Consider the following 17,159-nt stretch of genomic DNA (forward strand, 5'->3'; position numbering starts at 1 on the left):
ATAGTTGGTATGAACTATAAATCATCTTCTCACTGTTGCTTATTTCTTCTGCCAGACTATATCACAACATCACCAAACTTCTGAATAAAATTTAATGAACATCATAAAATAATATATGATCTCTTTAATGTAAAGAGTGTTCTGACGTGTCTTTGTGTGTGTGTGTGTGTGTGTGTGTGTGTGTGTGTGTGTGTGTGTTTGTGTGTGTGTCTGCTTATGTCCAGATGGGGACTGTGGCTATGATCTGTTTGAAACTGACAGTGAGGAAGAGGAAGAGGAGGTGAAGGACAGGACACAGGACAACATTTTACCTGAGAAGAAAACTGCTTTTCAGGTATAGAGAGAACAAAAGTGTGCATTCACAGAATACTATTGTCACGGTGGTTGCAGGAAGGCAAACACAGACGAAGATAAGAAGTCCAAAATTACAGGTGTAATGGTATTCTGGCAAACAGACGATCGGGTAGCAACACACACTAACCAGGGGTGTGTTTCCCGTACAACTATACAGCTCGCTGCTTAACTACCGTAGTACGATGTATCGTTGGAGAAATCAACTAGCTAGTCACGACTGTTTCCCGAAACCATATGTCGCAAAGTATCGTTCAACCACGTTGGTTTATGACGTCTCGCACGTGGTGGACTAATAACTTATTTTAATTAATCTGTTTGAGATCGAATTAACACTAGATTTTGTCATATAAGTTACAGACATGGCATCTGAAGACCATTTCTAATTGTTCTCAGTTATTTTGCTTTATTACCAGACTCAATATTTGGCTCGTTCTTACATAGTAGAGAACGTTCGCACATGCGCAGTCTTCAAAAACGGTGTTTTAAATCTCTTGACAAACTAAAAGACGTAAATTACATTTGTATGTATTCTAAATAAATAACACGAGTTGTACTGAATGTCAGCTTGCTTATTTTGCTAAAGATAAGGATTTATTCAGTCTACATCTCATGTAAACTAGAAACTTCGTTGGAACGATGGTTTCGGGAAACACCAAATCGTTGAACTGCTGATAACGACAGAACTTGCGACCATAGTTGGCTAACGATGCTTTCGGGAAACGCACCCCTGGACGGTGAACAGACAAGGAGTGACTGAAAGGGAAGGACTTATATAGGAACACAAACTAGATAACGCGCAACACAGCTGAACAGAATGAACTCATAATGAGGTGATCAAGGTAACTATGGCGGGAATACAAACAAAGGAAGGCATGTGACGTGAAAATAAACTGAATGTCCATGATAATAATTGAAATAGAACAGACTGTGACATTACATATTTTATTCAGGGGCGGAGCTTGATGTTGCGGGGTGGTGCCGCGTGGGGTATTTTAAACAAAATCCTAATATTAAACAGCCAAAATATCACTTACAGATGAACATACAAATGAATGAGGACAGATTTCCATGAGAATGCTCAGAACTCGTGATTAAAAAATGTTAAAAACTGTATATTTTACTACATGGTGGCGGCACAAAAACCTGCATCTTACCTTATGAGACTCAGATGTAGTCTGGCGCTCAGGAATAATGCCTCAATCGAGACCAGTTTTTCAATGATGTCTGCATGTGTCACGTGTGTTCAGCGAAATGCTGCCACGTCACTCGCGCCGTGCAAAATCGGCTTTTGAAATATATTAATTTCTTTGTCACAAATGAAAAAATGAAATAATCTTTAGAGTAATTTTATGAATAAAGGTGGAAAATTAAAAACATGTTGAGAAACAAAACTTTATTACAAGTTGTGGCAGAGTTTGTGCAGCACATTCAGCACTCCTAGTTCCCACGGACATGAACACAAGGAGGAAACTAGTTTGATAAAATAAACTACTAATAATGAATAGCATGATAAATGAATAAAGTGTTTAAGATGTGATATGGCAGAGTTACGGTATCATCTGGAAAGATAAAGTGTTGATCTTCTGAAACTAATAAGGTGAAGATCCTTATTATGCATCAAACAAATAAATGAATGATTATGTGTTATTAACTGGTATTATCTAATGTAAATTGGAAAATCATATTCTGTTCATATACAATGCCAAGGTCTCTAGAAAGAGTTTGGTTAAGTGCTTCCACGTGGCCAAATAAGAATTCTAGTGGTGACGTCTTCCACTGGTTGTGCTGGGTAATGCCTGGTTCAGATTACACGATCTTAGCCCGATTTTGGCACGATTCGTTTGACGTAGGGTGTCGTGGGGATTCGTAAACGACAACGGGACGCAAGATTCAATCGTTTCATCTCGTATTGTGTGTCATAGTGGGCGACAACCAGCGTCGCGTCTGCGATGCCTCACGACAAAGACTAGCATGTTTGATTTTTTTTTGTTCGGCCCTCCACGACGAGTGTGAGCGAGAGAGTGTGTGTGTGTGCGCTAGTGAGTGAGTGAGCGAGAGTGAGTGAGTGAGCGAGTGAGTAAATGAATGTGTGAGTGAGTGAGTTAGTGTGTGTGTGTGTGTGTGTGTGTGAGCATGTGTGTGAGCATTGTTCGGCCCTCCACGACGAGTGTGAGCGAGAGAGTGTGTGTGTGTGCACTAGTGAGTGAGCGAGAGTGAGCTAGTGAGCGAGAGAGTGTGTGTGTGTGCGCTAGTGAGTGAGTGAGCGAGAGAGTGTGTGTGTGCGCTAGTGAGTGAGCGAGAGTGAGCTAGTGAGCGAGAGAGTGTGTGTGTGCGCTAGTGAGTGAGTGAGCGAGAGTGAGTGAGTGAGTGAGTGAGCGAGTGAGTGAATGAATGTGTGAGTGAGTGAGTAAGTGTGTGTGTGTGTGTGAGCATGTGTGTGAGCATTGTTCGGCCCTCCACGACGAGTGTGAGCGAGAGAGTGTGTGTGTGTGCGCTAGTGAGTGAGCGAGAGTGAGCTAGTGAGCGAGAGAGTGTGTGTGTGTGCGCTAGTGAGTGAGTGAGCGAGAGAGTGTGTGTGTGCGCTAGTGAGTGAGCGAGAGTGAGTGAGTGAGTGAGTGAGCGAGTGAGTGAATGAATGTGTGAGTGAGTGAGTAAGTGTGTGTGTGTGTGTGTGTGTGTGTGAGCATGTGTGTGAGCATTGTTCGGCCCTCCACGACGAGTGTGAGCGAGAGAGTGTGTGTGTGTGCGCTAGTGAGTGAGCGAGAGTGAGCTAGTGAGCGAGAGAGTGTGTGTGTGTGCGCTAGTGAGTGAGTGAGCGAGAGAGTGTGTGTGTGTGCGCTAGTGAGTGAGTGAGCGAGAGAGTGTGTGTGTGCGCTAGTGAGTGAGCGAGAGTGAGCTAGTGAGCGAGAGAGTGTGTGTGTGCGCTAGTGAGTGAGTGAGCGAGAGTGAGTGAGTGAGTGAGCGAGTGAGTGAATGTGTGAGTGAGTGAGTAAGTGTGTGTGTGTGTGCGTGTGTGTGTGAGCACGTGTGTGTGTGAGTGAGTGAGCATGAGAGAGAGAGTGTGTGTGTGTGTGTGTGTGTGTGCGCGCGTATGAGTGTGTGTGTGTGCGCGCGTATGAGTGTGTGTGTGTGTGTGTGTGTGTGTGTGTGTGTGTGTATGTGTATGTGTGCGAGTGAATGTGTGTGTTTGAGACGCCACGCGATGGCTGGTCGGAAAGCAACGTGTAGTCTGACATGTTTCTTGTCCACGACACGACAAGATTTTAGGAGTCAGAATCTCGTAATCTGACACAGTGACTATCGTAAAATCCTGTAATCTGAACCAGTCTGTGCTGGGTAACGATGAAACCTTGAATGATGAAACGATGAACATGAACACTGGAAGGAGGTGCAGAAGGTCATTGACAATCTGGAACCTGCAGACGAAGGTACTTTAACGTGGAGGTTTACTCGCCTGAGCTTGAGCTTGTTGCAGAAGTGCCTGTATGTCTTCTGCTTCCCTGGGCCAGAGACTCAGAACTTGGTCAATCTGCTTTTGTCTCTCATGGCATGCAGTCTTGGCATCTGCTATTATCTCGCTGGACGAACACTCTGGATGTAGTGTGTCTGTTAATGTCTCTTTCCTCACACACTGGAGACTCAGAACATGGCCGTCTCTGTTACTGTCTCTCCTGACAGACCGGAGACCAGAACTTTGTATTTGTTAATGTTTCACTGGACGGGCCGCAGACGCCAAACTTTGTATCTTCTATTGCTTTCCACCACTCAGGCGGAGACTCAGTATCTGTTAATGTCAAACATAATGGGAAAAAAACAGTCATCCATGTATTCATTTGAATTTGTGTAAGATGTCTTACGAGCCTTCAGACATATTACAATCAGCAAATTCCAAACCAAACTGAATATTTTATTGAGGGGGTGATCCTGAATCCAGTTTCTCACAGATGTCTGCACATATCATCAACAATGCAACTGCATGTGTGCAATAAATTATTAATATAGTAATAGTTACTATATAGTGTAGTGGTATAGTATTGTGGGCCAACAAATACAGCTACTGGTAATTTTCTTTTTCACCAACAGTTGGCATATATGGCTTGGACGTCAGGCGCCAAGGCGGCCCTGAGAGACCATGAACACCAAGAGGAAGAGGAGCAAAGAAAAGCCAAAAGACAGTTGCACAGACAAGAGGGTACAGCTTCTGAACTATGCTTGTGCTGTGCTGGACTTGTGGAATTATTAGTTCATTTCTATAAGGTTTATTCTGTCAAACTGCTTGTTTGATCTCATTCAGGAATGATTTGAGACAGCACTTCCACTAAATATCTCTCTGATTCGTTTTTAAATAAACTAATTCTGATTTTATATTAAAACATATAGGAAAAATGTATAGTACAGAATCTTCCTATGTTACAGTAATTCTTAAGTTGGCTGAAGCCAGCTGCACCATGTAGAGAATGATGTGATTGCGTTAAGGACCTATCAGCTCGAGTCATCTAGAGTTTGTATATTAAGGAAGTGTTTGTTGTTATGTCACAGCCGTGGAGAAAGAGGAGTCTGATGAGGAGCAGCAAGAGGAGCTCAGTCAAAATGAAGAGGAAGAAAGAGGTAAAGCTGCTGACAAATGTAATATTAATTACAGACTATAAAGGGGAACTTGTCTTTTCTTTTGCTAAACGGTAACCACAGCTCCTAAGTTAACACACCTGAGGCACAGCACCTCAACTCCCATTGCAAATGGTCTCGCATATTACTGTTCAATATGGGTTGACTTCTTAATCACTCTTATAACAAAATTGACTGAGACTGTTTTAAAATATCACCAGCGGCATGACATTGTGAGTACGGTATTGCAGTAAATGTCATTGCATCTCTTGCCTCCTTATCTCACTGCTCAACACTGCATGGTGGCTAAGGAAGAAATAAGATAAAGATACAAATGTCAACCACAGTGTGACGTCACAATGTGGAGGATGAAGAAAAGTGTGGTTTGGCCGCTTGAAAAGATGCTCTTTCTGCTGTGATGTTTTGAGAAGATTGAGATTTGAATTTAGTACTTTTGTAGTACAACATGCCCCTTTGTCAAAAGAACAAATTATTTTCTGCATCATTTTTTATTGTTTTATGACAACTTTGAATGGAATTATACTCAACCCAAAAATGATATTGAGTTAAAGGTACTTAACAACTTAGGTACATAACATAAACAATTTTTTTATTTGATTACTAAAAAATGAAGTCGCTCCAACTACTTGGATTGTAGACCTGGAACCAGTTAATCTTCTCTATTTCAGTTCAAATCCACAGCTATCATAGCACACACTAAATTGAACTTGCTTATAGAGTCAATGTAGTGTTAGCTTCATGTATCTACTCTTCAGCACAATGGTAACCACAAAAACTTCAATCTAATACCCAAATTCCAAAAGTATCAAGACAATTTTATTAAGTTACCGCAAGTTTTTTTAAATAATCAACATCATTATGTCGACATAAATCAACAAAATAATGTTTGCAACTTAAAGGATTTAACAAAACCAATTTTTTAAAGAATTTGTATCTTGCCACCATGCATTTATTCCAGTTGGTAACACTTAATTGAATTAGCAGGTTAGAGAAAAATAAAGATTTTTAATTATTCCGATAATACAAATCAGTACATGATTTTTGATAATGATCTTGATCATTAATGCACATATGCATTTAATCATTGATATTTGAATTGTTTTCTTGAACCATTTTCTCATTTTTCTCCCCTTGTCTTGCAGAGCACATATTCATGCGAGTTCTTGACACGGGGAAGTTTCTCTGGGTTTTCCTCCTCTATCTGACTGAGGATGCAATATCAGGTCTGAAGTCGCTCTGTAAAGACAGCTTGAACATCTCTAAGGTGCTTCGGCTTGAGAAAACTCTACTGAGCATTCAACAGAACAAGGTCAATATTCTGCCAGTTATATTTTACTCCATTGCCTGTCGCCACTGAAATGGAAGATTGTTTAGTTGATGATTATAGCAGTGGGTTAAGGCCTTTATTTCCCAACATATGGAGTATTGCTGAACAATGGATGTAGGAAAAAAGGGGGTGGTGATGAAAATGAAACCCATATCCCAACAGGACACCTCATCACCTATTTGTCAGAAGCATGTTTGCTTAACAGGCTTCATGTCATGACTTCAGCCCTATAAATATGCTTCCATCTGGACAACTGAGTGCCTGGAGAACCAGCAGAATACAAACAGATAGCTTGAACAGATAGTAAAAAAAAAAAAAAAAAAAAGAATTATGACATTCATATTTCAATTTGGCTTCATACCACCATACCATTATCCACTTAACAGATTTTAGGGCTTTCACACCTGAGGAAACTTTTCATAGTTCCTAGAACTATTGGCGGAAGTTCCCGGCTCACCGCAGGAACTAGGAATGATTTTAGTTCTAGGAACTCCTTTTGGAGGAACTAATTTACTCCTACTTCAGAGTCGGTCTAAACCAGCGCTATAGGAACTACAGTGACGTTAGTGTCCGCTGATTGGCCGAACGCACGCGAAACAACAGCAACCGCCATTTTTACAAAGCTGTGTAAACCCACAGATTATAGCCTATGTATTTACTCCAGAAACGAACTGTACGAACATGTAAAACAGTGATAGATGAGCCTCTTAACCTTTACGCTGAGGAGAAAATCCAACGCAACTTTGAGGAGACCAAGAGAAACATGATTATGTATTTCTGCTCAGCTAGCGACAACATCAACCACACGGCATACGCTAATACCTTTTCATATACTGTCTATGTTTAACAGGTACATCTAATACCGTATTAAACAAGACTGTTAGACAGATTGTGTAAACTAATAAACACGGAGAATGCGAGCACTGTGAGCTCAGGCTCCAGTGTTCTCAGCGTCGTCACAATAAATGTCACAACAACAAAACAAGTGCGGCTTACGTCACTTCAGAGTTAATACTGTAATCCGAATACAACCAGGAAAACGGCCCTAGGGGAACCATCCTGGAGGATAGTTCCTATAACTAGCCGGTGAGAAAATGCCACTAATATCCTATGTCCAAATCGACACAGAGTTAAAAATGTTTTACACCCATTTGAATTCTACACTGAATGTTGAATTTGAAAGCGCTGTAGTGGTGAACAAACGTTGCAGAAAGGTTAGACAGCCTCTGTATTATAAACAGCACTTATGAGCAGAAGGAATAATGCCAGTGCCAAGAATAAATTGCATGCTTTTGCACCTACACATCATAACATTACTAAATATTATGACTTTTTTCTGTAGCAAAGGCTTCATATAAAATCTAAATGGAGAATCTATTAGACTTAATTTTATTAAAACTGTGACAAGCTGTCAAGTGTGGCTGTGATGTCAAGGAAATATTATTGGCTGTTTTAAAATGACACTTCTCACTGTTTAGGGCAGGGATGTCACTCATGACAGTATTCATCAGTTCTACAAAAACTGGCTCTCCAGACAAGACACAGAGGCATCATTGGACAAAGCCAAAGAGGACATAGAGGAAATAATCTCCACACCTCCAGCCATGAGCAGTTACCCGTGTAGCTACGTCAAACTCCACAGTGTCCACTCATGGGGCAGCAGCCTATCCAGGTATGCTAATAACATCATACATGTATAAGTAAGTATGAGTATGCAAACTCAAATGGTGTTTGCAGAAAGTGACAGAAAAGTGTTTGTGTAGTGCTTACAGAATCTAGTGACCTCAGGATGAATATACTGAAGTAGAAAACAAACAGTGGGTACAATCCTGTGTTGTAAAACAGGAAAAAAGTACATAACAAATAAAAGTATATGTATTATTCTTGCTTATCTGACTAAAACAACATATTAAGTTACCCAATGTGACGGAGCGGTATAAAATTATAATAAACAGATTTAGCTCATTGTGATAATTTGTCGACTACGCCACCCTGAACCAACTAGGGAATATCAAGATAACCCAGCAATTAACACTAGGTCACACAGGTTTGTGTGTGCCAGGAAGGTCAGAGACATGAGTATAGGCAATTAATACAAAAAGTCTTTATTGACGTACAAAAATAGTTGAAAAATTACATTCTATAAAAGGGCGCTTAACGCTAAATGTACAAATGATGGCAGTTTACCAGAAAGGTGATCACATAGGGCAGTATGAAATGGCAAACACCAACACAGTCTTCTACACACCAGGATAGGAGGAACCTCGAGGAGAGAATCTGTAAACCTAACTCACACCAAAATAAGACAGAATTAATTAAACCAAACAACCAGACTGAGTCTACCGGCGGAAGGACCACTTAATGGCTTTTCCAAAAGCACAATACTACTCACACACACACACATCACCACTCCAAAGGTGTCACCCCCTGCTGCACCACCACCACAAGGCAAGAGAAGGTCCTTCTGCCTGGCCACCTCAGTTCCTGGGAGGAAACAGAATAAATAACTGAGTTTGGTGAAACCCAAAATAAATAACCAAACGAAAAATCACAACCAAAATATAAATATACAATAACCAATATGTCAGCGACAACACACAAACTTAGATAACAAAAATAACAAGTTAAACAAGATACAGAACTTTTGAACTAAAGAAAAAGAAAAGAAAAAAAGAACAGAAGATAGAGCTGGTGCAGCACACACACCCACACAACTGGTTCACGTACAACTGCAGTCAGTCCCAGTTTATAGCATTTTCTATCACCCTAAAAGGAACCAGACGATACAAATCCTGTTCATTTGTTGCTGGCTCACGGCGCTGTCACAGCGATGCAGAGGATAGCGCCAACACCGCGGTTATCAATGTTGACTCAGGGTCATACGAAGCACAATAACGGAAGAAAAGAGAGAGAGATCGTACCGAGGACCAGAAAAACTGTCCCGAGGACGAGAGAGGGGATCCACGCCTTGTGAACATCTTAAAGGAAGCGAGATGTTACTAATGCTGCTTTTCCCACTACAATTTTCCAGCCATCTTGCATAACACTATTTTCCAAATAGTGAGTTTGGCAGTTCCAAACACAACATTTAATACAACCAAAACATTTTTACGACTAACATAATATGTTGGCCCAAAAATAAACAGTTTATGAGATAAATCTTCACCTAAAGACGACACTCATTGAGATAAAAAAAGAAAACAAATCACCCAAATGTGCACATTGCACAAAAATATGAATTTTTATTTTCACTAACAAAATGGACCATCCACCCCTACATTTGGATGTACAATCCTCCATTGTAAGTCATCAGTGTGTTTATCAATGAGGCGTTTGTTCAGTGACCGCCAGCTACCATTGAAAAGCCATTCATGCCATTGCCTTATGTCAGCAGTAATCATCAAGGATGGAAAATCATAGTCATACTCAGCAATCCATTCTTTAATCAACCCGATCTCACCAAATGCGTCTATATAGCACGCAGTGTGTTTATCGTGTAATATATACGCGAAAATGAGTTTTTACGTGCATAGTATACGCATGGATAGCACATGGTTGGGTTTAGGGTGGGGTAGGGTGCGTGTGTATTACACGCTTGGGTAGGATTAGTGGTGTGGGGTGCGTGTGTATATCACGAAATTAAGTGCGTATCATATGCACGCGCAAAACTGCGTATCATATCCACGTAAAAACTCATTTTCGCGTATAAATTGCACGATAAACACACTGCGTGCTATAGAGACGCATTTGGGTGAGAACAGGCTGCTTTAATATGGTTAGAGTTGTTGATAAAAAAAAAGTCATTGATCAAAATTCAGCTCTCCAAACACACAGATTTTATCCCAGTTCTCTCACCAAGGATATCCATCATCCTGATGCTTGAAATGTGGTCACACCTCCTGCAGCTATCAGCTGTGATGACACATTGGTAGAGCATAAGTGTCTAGGAGGTACAATGTCACTCTAATGTTACCTTATGAAAATTGAATGGTTTGCGAACACTGTATCATGTTGAATTTACCTTTTTATGTTTTTCAGCTGCCAGACTGATGACACTCTTCTACTAACACGCCAGCCAACTCAAGAAGACTTGGATGCCCTGGATCTTACACAACTGGATGCTGTCCAGCACGGCGACAATGAAGATGTCCTGTCCCAGTAAACATCAGTTTCTTCTTTTTTCACTGTCTAACAACAAAATAACCACTTTCTGTGCCTTGTACAATAACTCTCTGTTAGCACGCACTTATACAAGAGTGTGTAATTTATGTTGTTGATAAATGTTTTCCTCATAAGAAATCCTGATTACAACGAAGAGCTGAAGGATCACGATGAAGGATTTGAAAAGATAACAGATGGAATGACAGATGAAGAAAATACACCTAACATTGTGCTGCCAGAACTTCCCGAACTGAATCATCTGCATGAGGGGAAAAATGAAGAGATCCAAGAGTCCAGAACGCTCAACCAAGAGACCAGAGCACTTACTGCCAGCGAACTGCTGCTTAACAAGTGAGACACATTTCATCCTTCCGCCAGTAAAATAGTCCCTGACATCTAAAATGTGTAGTGCTGCGGTAACTCAGGACCAGGTTTGGAAACACATCAGTTTTCAGAAGGCCGTCTTCTAATTTCTCTGTTTTCACTTCCTTTTCTACAGAATATTTGATATTCCAGAGATTGAGGAGTCTGAGAGATTCTACTCTTCATTACCGTGTGGTGTGCGTCTCATCTTTGCTCTCTACAATTTGATGGAGTCTCAGTCAGAGATGTTCTGTTACTTTGTGATCATCTTTAATCACATGGTGTCTGCCTCTCTGCTATCACTCTTCCTGCCCATCCTCATCTTCCTGTGGGCCATGCTGTCAGTGCCACGGCCAACCAAGCGCTTCTGGATGACCGCTATCATCTACACTCAGGTCAGCGTCTTTCCAACCGCTGCAGCTGATGTGACAAATCATTGAGTAAGCCAGAATCATCAGGCCACATCAGCCTCGTAGATTTATAATGATTCGTGGAGCACCTAATTGCTCTTACTGTAAACAACTCAAAACAAGGGTGAAAGTAATGTGTGCCATCTCCCATTATGGAAAGGAGCATTAGTAACGTTCACATTATCTTGCAGATGATTTTTGTTCTTTATTGAACAAAACAGTCCACTTTAGACATTCAGTGATTCAGCGTTTTAGCACTTACACTGCCAGGACCCGTGGCCTTCAACTGTTTCAATATATTCAGAGTACATTCAAGGTTGTTTGAAAATATGCTTTATTTGTGTAATTCTGCTAGGCTCCACTAGTGTCGCAGAAACAGCATACTTCACGGTTTCAAAGACAAGCCTTAAGCCTAGTCCCAGACTAAAATCTGAACCGTCTTAACTGAAAGCAGTGCTATTGTCTTATCTCAAGATAGACACCAGTAATGTTTTTTTCTAAGGCACGTTTATACAATTATTCCTCAGGAAAATTTCAAGCAGGATCAACAGAACCAACATAAAATGTGAAACACGCAGACCTGAGGCACCTTGTACCAGTACCTTGAACTGGAGGTTTGCTCTCCTGAGCTTGACCTTGTTGCAAATGTGTCTGTATGTCTTCTGCCTTTCTGGGCCAGAGACTCAGAACTTGGACGATCTTCTTTTGTCTTTTTGGCATGCAGACACGGGATGTGCTGCATCTGTTATTGTCTTGCTGGAGGAAGACTCTGAACATAGTTTGTGTTAATGTCTCTTTCCTCACAGACTGGAGACTCAGAAGATTGTCATCTCTGCTGCTGCCTCACAAGCTGTAGACTCAGAGCAGGGAATCTGAACTCAAAACTTGGTTGTATCAAGAGGTTTAATGTCTCTTCCCTCATGGGCCAGAGTCTCAGAACTTTGTATCTGATTACTGGTATTATGACAGAATTGTTATAGTTTCATGTAAAATCGAACAAAAATCTATTAGACTATTTTTATTGCAGCTGTAGCTGTCATAAATGGTACATATATGTATCTAGTTATTATTCCCAACTCTCCAAGGGTGCGATCTAATGTTCATTTTAAATAAATCGGCCTGTATGAGTTTATGGACCAGCTGTTTTGACAACAACTTGGAGATCCAGGATATTGGTGTGATTCAGAGCACTCAGTAATCCATATATGAAGAATGGTGCCCAGAGGTTGTAGGATCATTTTCCACGTACATTTCTAGCGAAGTGTTGTATATCCGCTTTGTTATGACTAAAGCTAATTAGATCATGGAAGTATTTTACTTGTAGTGAGGCAACAAGGCATCTTTCTTTGTTTTAAATTCCAGTCTGCATCTAAAAGCTCTTTTAAATTAAAGACAAAACGTGATCCTCAAAATAAAATGACAAAACCATAATGAATAAAGACAAAAGAAACATGAAAGCTTTACTTTCCCCCCCCCCTTTCTTCATCTCTGTCCACTCAGCTCACAGTTGTGGTGAAGTACTTTTTCCAGTTTGGCTTCTTCCCATGGACTACATCAGCATATCGTGGCATTAATGCGGAGCGTCCATTCGCAGTACCCAACATAGTTGGAGTTGAGAAGAAAGATGGCTACGTCCTGCTAGACCTCATTCAGTTAATCGCTCTGTTCTTCCATCGCTCCATCCTTAAGGTACTTCACCTTCCCAGAAATCTACAAAAGACATTCCAGTTTATGATATGTATGTTCTATTGCAAGGATATATTAAATTGGGTAAAATATAAAAATTTTAATTAGAAATTCTAAAACCATTGGAAAAATGTGTGGCCCTGCCTACATTTCTGCAAAACTTCCAAGCCGTACCTATACATACAATTCAATGCAGTTTCCAGCTGAAATTAATACTAGGGGCTGTAAAACACAGACTACTTGAATACTTTTTATGATTACAGAGGTAGATGATCAATTTATCAATATTATAAATAAATTTTTGCACAGTTCCTAGCACAATAGTGTATTATGACCTTAAAAAACTTTTACCATAGTGCATGAAACTAATACATTTTGACGTTTGCATCATGTAATCAGCGCCATAATTGTGGCTTCATAGGAAACTTGTTTTCTAGCTCACCTGGTACAACATTATACTTACAACGTGGAGCAGTATGAGTATGTGTTTTTATCTCACTTTTGCTCAGTTTAGGGTTGGATTTAGTGTAAGTGCTACGTTATTTTCAAATGCGAAACGTGCAAGAAGCAACATAAATCATTTTGCAGGAATGTTGCCAGAAGCAAATTTTTCCACTGAGCCTGAGGTCTCCTTGATTCTTACACCATCTTGGATGGAATTCACCTTTGGCTAAGCCCCGCCCCCCTTAGTTACTGTTGCTACCTCCGACAATTTCATCTGGGCTCTGGTTTGGTATCAACATGGTTTATGCTGTGACGGCTCTTCCTGCTGGAATTGAACTTTCAAACTTTTTCAAACAAAAATCAAACTTTTATAAAGCAGCAAATAAAGTGTCCGATAGAAGTATGCAAAAGGGGCAGCAATATGCGTTCGAAGGCTATATTCAAGACATACTGGTGAACCGCAAGCAACAACACGACATCCAAATAGAGACAAAAGCATCACGGTCACAGTCAAAAAATGAACCACCGCATATCCTACTAATCGAGACGGAGGCTGGGACTAACAATATCAAGGATCAACACTGTTCATGCAAAGAAGGGTAGGTCTCTATTCACTTCTATAATCGTTATTACAAAGCAAACGGACTACGCGAGTATAAAGTTGTATTTATTAGCAGCGTGTGCTAGCGTATCAACAATTAGGGTAGAGAACCGTAGCATAATTAGCATATGCTAATCATAGCATAAAACTGTCTAACTAGTATAACTTCACAGTAAGGTTAAAAGCAAAAATAGAGCACACAAAAGTGTGCTTGTTGATCCTTGAGGGGTTTCGCTGACCGTGAGGACGTCCACACAGTTTCATCCAAAAACGACACTTGTCAGTATTTTACTTCGGTTTTGGGAAGGGAAAAAACGAACACCCCCCTCCAATCTCTCTGGGAAATGCGTATCTGTGTTACAAATGCCCCAGGCACAACGTTTAACCATATTTCTGATAAAACTACGACGGTAATAGCCTGACGAGACCAAAAATATGAGACGCCGGTGTTAAAGTCAATGGAGCGCTGTGAAAATGTGTCGGACCCTCTGTGGGAGCTCGTTCTTGGCTGCGCTGTGATTGGTCAATCTACATTCTAGGGCATGGCTTAGCCAAAGGCGAATTGTACTTTGAACTTGGTACTATGTTCTGTGATTAACTTTTCTTTGAAGAATACAGGTGATGATGCCTTATGATTTGTCCAAACAAAAGCATTGTTGCAGGCAGTCTGTCACAGTTTGCTTTGATTTCTATTCTGGTCTGGGTTTAGTTTAGTTTATCTGTTAGTTAGTTTAAGTTTATGTTTTTGTGCCTTTAGTGCCATGGCTTATGGGATAACAAGGAGGTGGAGATGCCAGACTTCTTTAAGAAGCTAAAGAGGAAAACAGAGAAAAACAAGATGACCGGAGGATCGAGACGACGAGAAGAAAACACAAGTAGAAGAATTCCCTTCATTCCTCTTCAGGCTTCATTCAATTCTTTCCTCCGGAGACAGAGAGCAGAGAGTCCTGAGAGACAGGGTAAGATCTTTATATATATATATATATATATATATATATATATATATATATATATATATATATGTGTGTAGTAGTCAACATTTGAAGTGGATCAAAAAAGTTCATCAAAGTTGTCCTTCAACAAGAACGGGTATTGTTAAAAAATCATGTACTATAACTTTGAAATGCATTTAAAAATCGTATACTGTTTGCTTCAATTAAAATAATCTGTATTTAATTATGGAATATCGTTCACAAAGTAAGTCACTCAGTGATGCAGACCATGCTGATGATGAATATATACACAGCGGCACTCAGCCTCTGTTCACTTTCTCTCGTATTCTGGCTGGGTGATAAAGAGCTCTGGTGCAGTCTACACCATGGATGTAACGATGGTTCTGTGAATTCTGGATGACCACAGTATAAGTATTTATATATCTGTGTTAATATCCTTTTTTAAATGTTATATCATCAGATGAGAGCCATAGCAGGAAAAGGCATTCACAGAAGAAGCGGCAGAGGAATGTGCCGCTAAGCAGAAAGGAGCGAATGAAAAAGTATATGAACGACCGAATGCTGGAGGCCAAAGCTGCTGTCATAGAGCTGTAAGAGATAAGTAGCATGACAAATGTTCAATTTAACATTTGTATATACTTTGGAAATTGCATTGTTCGAGAACTCTGGTTCAGTCTACACCATGAATGTAGCGATGGTTCTGTGAATTCTGGATGACCACCAAAGTTTGTGATTTAACAGAACTCATTGTTTGTGTCAAGATGAGAAATGAATAAGATCCTCAGAGGGGTCCTTAGAGGGGCACCAGTGTCACACATAACCACTACCAAACCTGGAGAAGGGAAGAGAAAATGTTAATATTCGTTGCTTAACCCTCTGGGGTTTGAGGTGTTTTCTGGGTCCTGGAGGTGTTCTGACATGCTATGACATTTGTGTCATGGCTTAAGTCTGATTACACTATCAGCACAAACTCTGCTACAAAAATATGTAAGCAGCATGTATGTAAAAGTTTGTAGTTTTGAGAAAATTATGTTTATGCATGGTTTGTGAATTTTTGTTATAAATTTAGTCACTGAAATAAGGCCATATAACCCATATTGATTGTTTGTTCACAAGACTTTTGAAAATTGTATCACGTAGCCTAGAATTTTTGCTTCAAAACTATGTGAAAATCATCTTGCCCACTCATTCACATAAAACAATATATTGATTTAAAATTTGTAAGACATGTTGGGTGTAAGAAAGCTGTATGCAAGGAGGGCGTCAATCATCATGAATATTGATGTTTCACACTTGAGAAAGACAAAGACCCTCCCATAATGTCCTATCAGGTGGGACTGTGAGGGAACTACAACAAAGAATGAGAGTTTAGAATGGCTTTTGGATTTATTTACAACACAACATAATCCAAAGATACACAACGAAGGTCAAAAAGGCACATTATTGAGCACAATGATCTAAACAGAGAGACTCGAACATCACACACCTTTGTGCCATTCCTTGAACAGTTACTATTTAACATACCTTTCATTTCCAAGCAGTTTACCTTTTCATTTTATCATGTTTATGTAAATAGTCTCGTGTGAATGTTTAAGTCAGCAGGACTCATCGGTGGCATCTGGTCCCTGGAAAAAACAACAACTGTGAACATCCTGATATCAGTATCATATTTTCTGTTTAATATTACAATTTAAAATTCACAGAATATATATATAAAAGTACACCAGGTTTGTTGTGCCTTGAGCCCACATTTTCCTTCTTATGAGGTAAATCCAATGTAAGCTCACAGCGTGTTTTTATTTTTTATTTTTTATTAAAGTGTCTTGCACAGCCCAAATAGGCTTAAAAGACATTAATGACACAACACAAACATAATACACAAAGATGACCATCATACAAAGAACATAAGAAGGTGACCATCATACACAATACATTACCATCATTTTCATAATATAAACAAACAAAACAAGACAAGACACCGTCAATTTAGGTCAGGATATAAATTCCTTTGCCTAAGTTTCCACGCCTTTTCCACATATCTAGCCAAACTATAGATTTCATTTTAAAAGAGCCAATTCAACATATCCCCATCCGTCATCCAAAACAAATCAGGCTTTTTATATTGAATTCTCTCAAACTCTTCTCTCAAATGTACTCCAAACTCGATGAAAAGCAGAGGAATGATGACGTTTGGTTCTTTGTTTTCGAGGTAATGAGAGCGTTTACAGGTTTGC

The 17,159-nt window shown here is 39.9% G+C and overlaps 1 protein-coding gene across 1 annotated transcript in view; it reads left to right on the plus strand.

Moving 5' to 3' along the window:
• The window catches only part of LOC307002128 (piezo-type mechanosensitive ion channel component 2), a 93,296-nt gene that overhangs the window by 46,294 nt on the left and 29,843 nt on the right, over positions 1-17,159 (plus strand). Inside the window, exons 30-40 of the mRNA XM_079619421.1 lie at positions 225-334; positions 4,438-4,546; positions 4,894-4,962; positions 6,123-6,289; positions 7,786-7,979; positions 10,346-10,465; positions 10,604-10,819; positions 10,968-11,226; positions 12,742-12,930; positions 14,730-14,931; positions 15,386-15,515. Coding sequence (XP_079475547.1) covers positions 225-334; positions 4,438-4,546; positions 4,894-4,962; positions 6,123-6,289; positions 7,786-7,979; positions 10,346-10,465; positions 10,604-10,819; positions 10,968-11,226; positions 12,742-12,930; positions 14,730-14,931; positions 15,386-15,515 — 1,765 coding nt within the window. The remainder of the gene's footprint in view (positions 1-224; positions 335-4,437; positions 4,547-4,893; positions 4,963-6,122; positions 6,290-7,785; positions 7,980-10,345; positions 10,466-10,603; positions 10,820-10,967; positions 11,227-12,741; positions 12,931-14,729; positions 14,932-15,385; positions 15,516-17,159) is intronic.

The sequence above is a fragment of the Phoxinus phoxinus genome (genome assembly GCF_949152265.1).
Source record: "Phoxinus phoxinus genome assembly, chromosome: 7".
Classification (NCBI taxonomy): domain Eukaryota; kingdom Metazoa; phylum Chordata; class Actinopteri; order Cypriniformes; family Leuciscidae; genus Phoxinus; species Phoxinus phoxinus.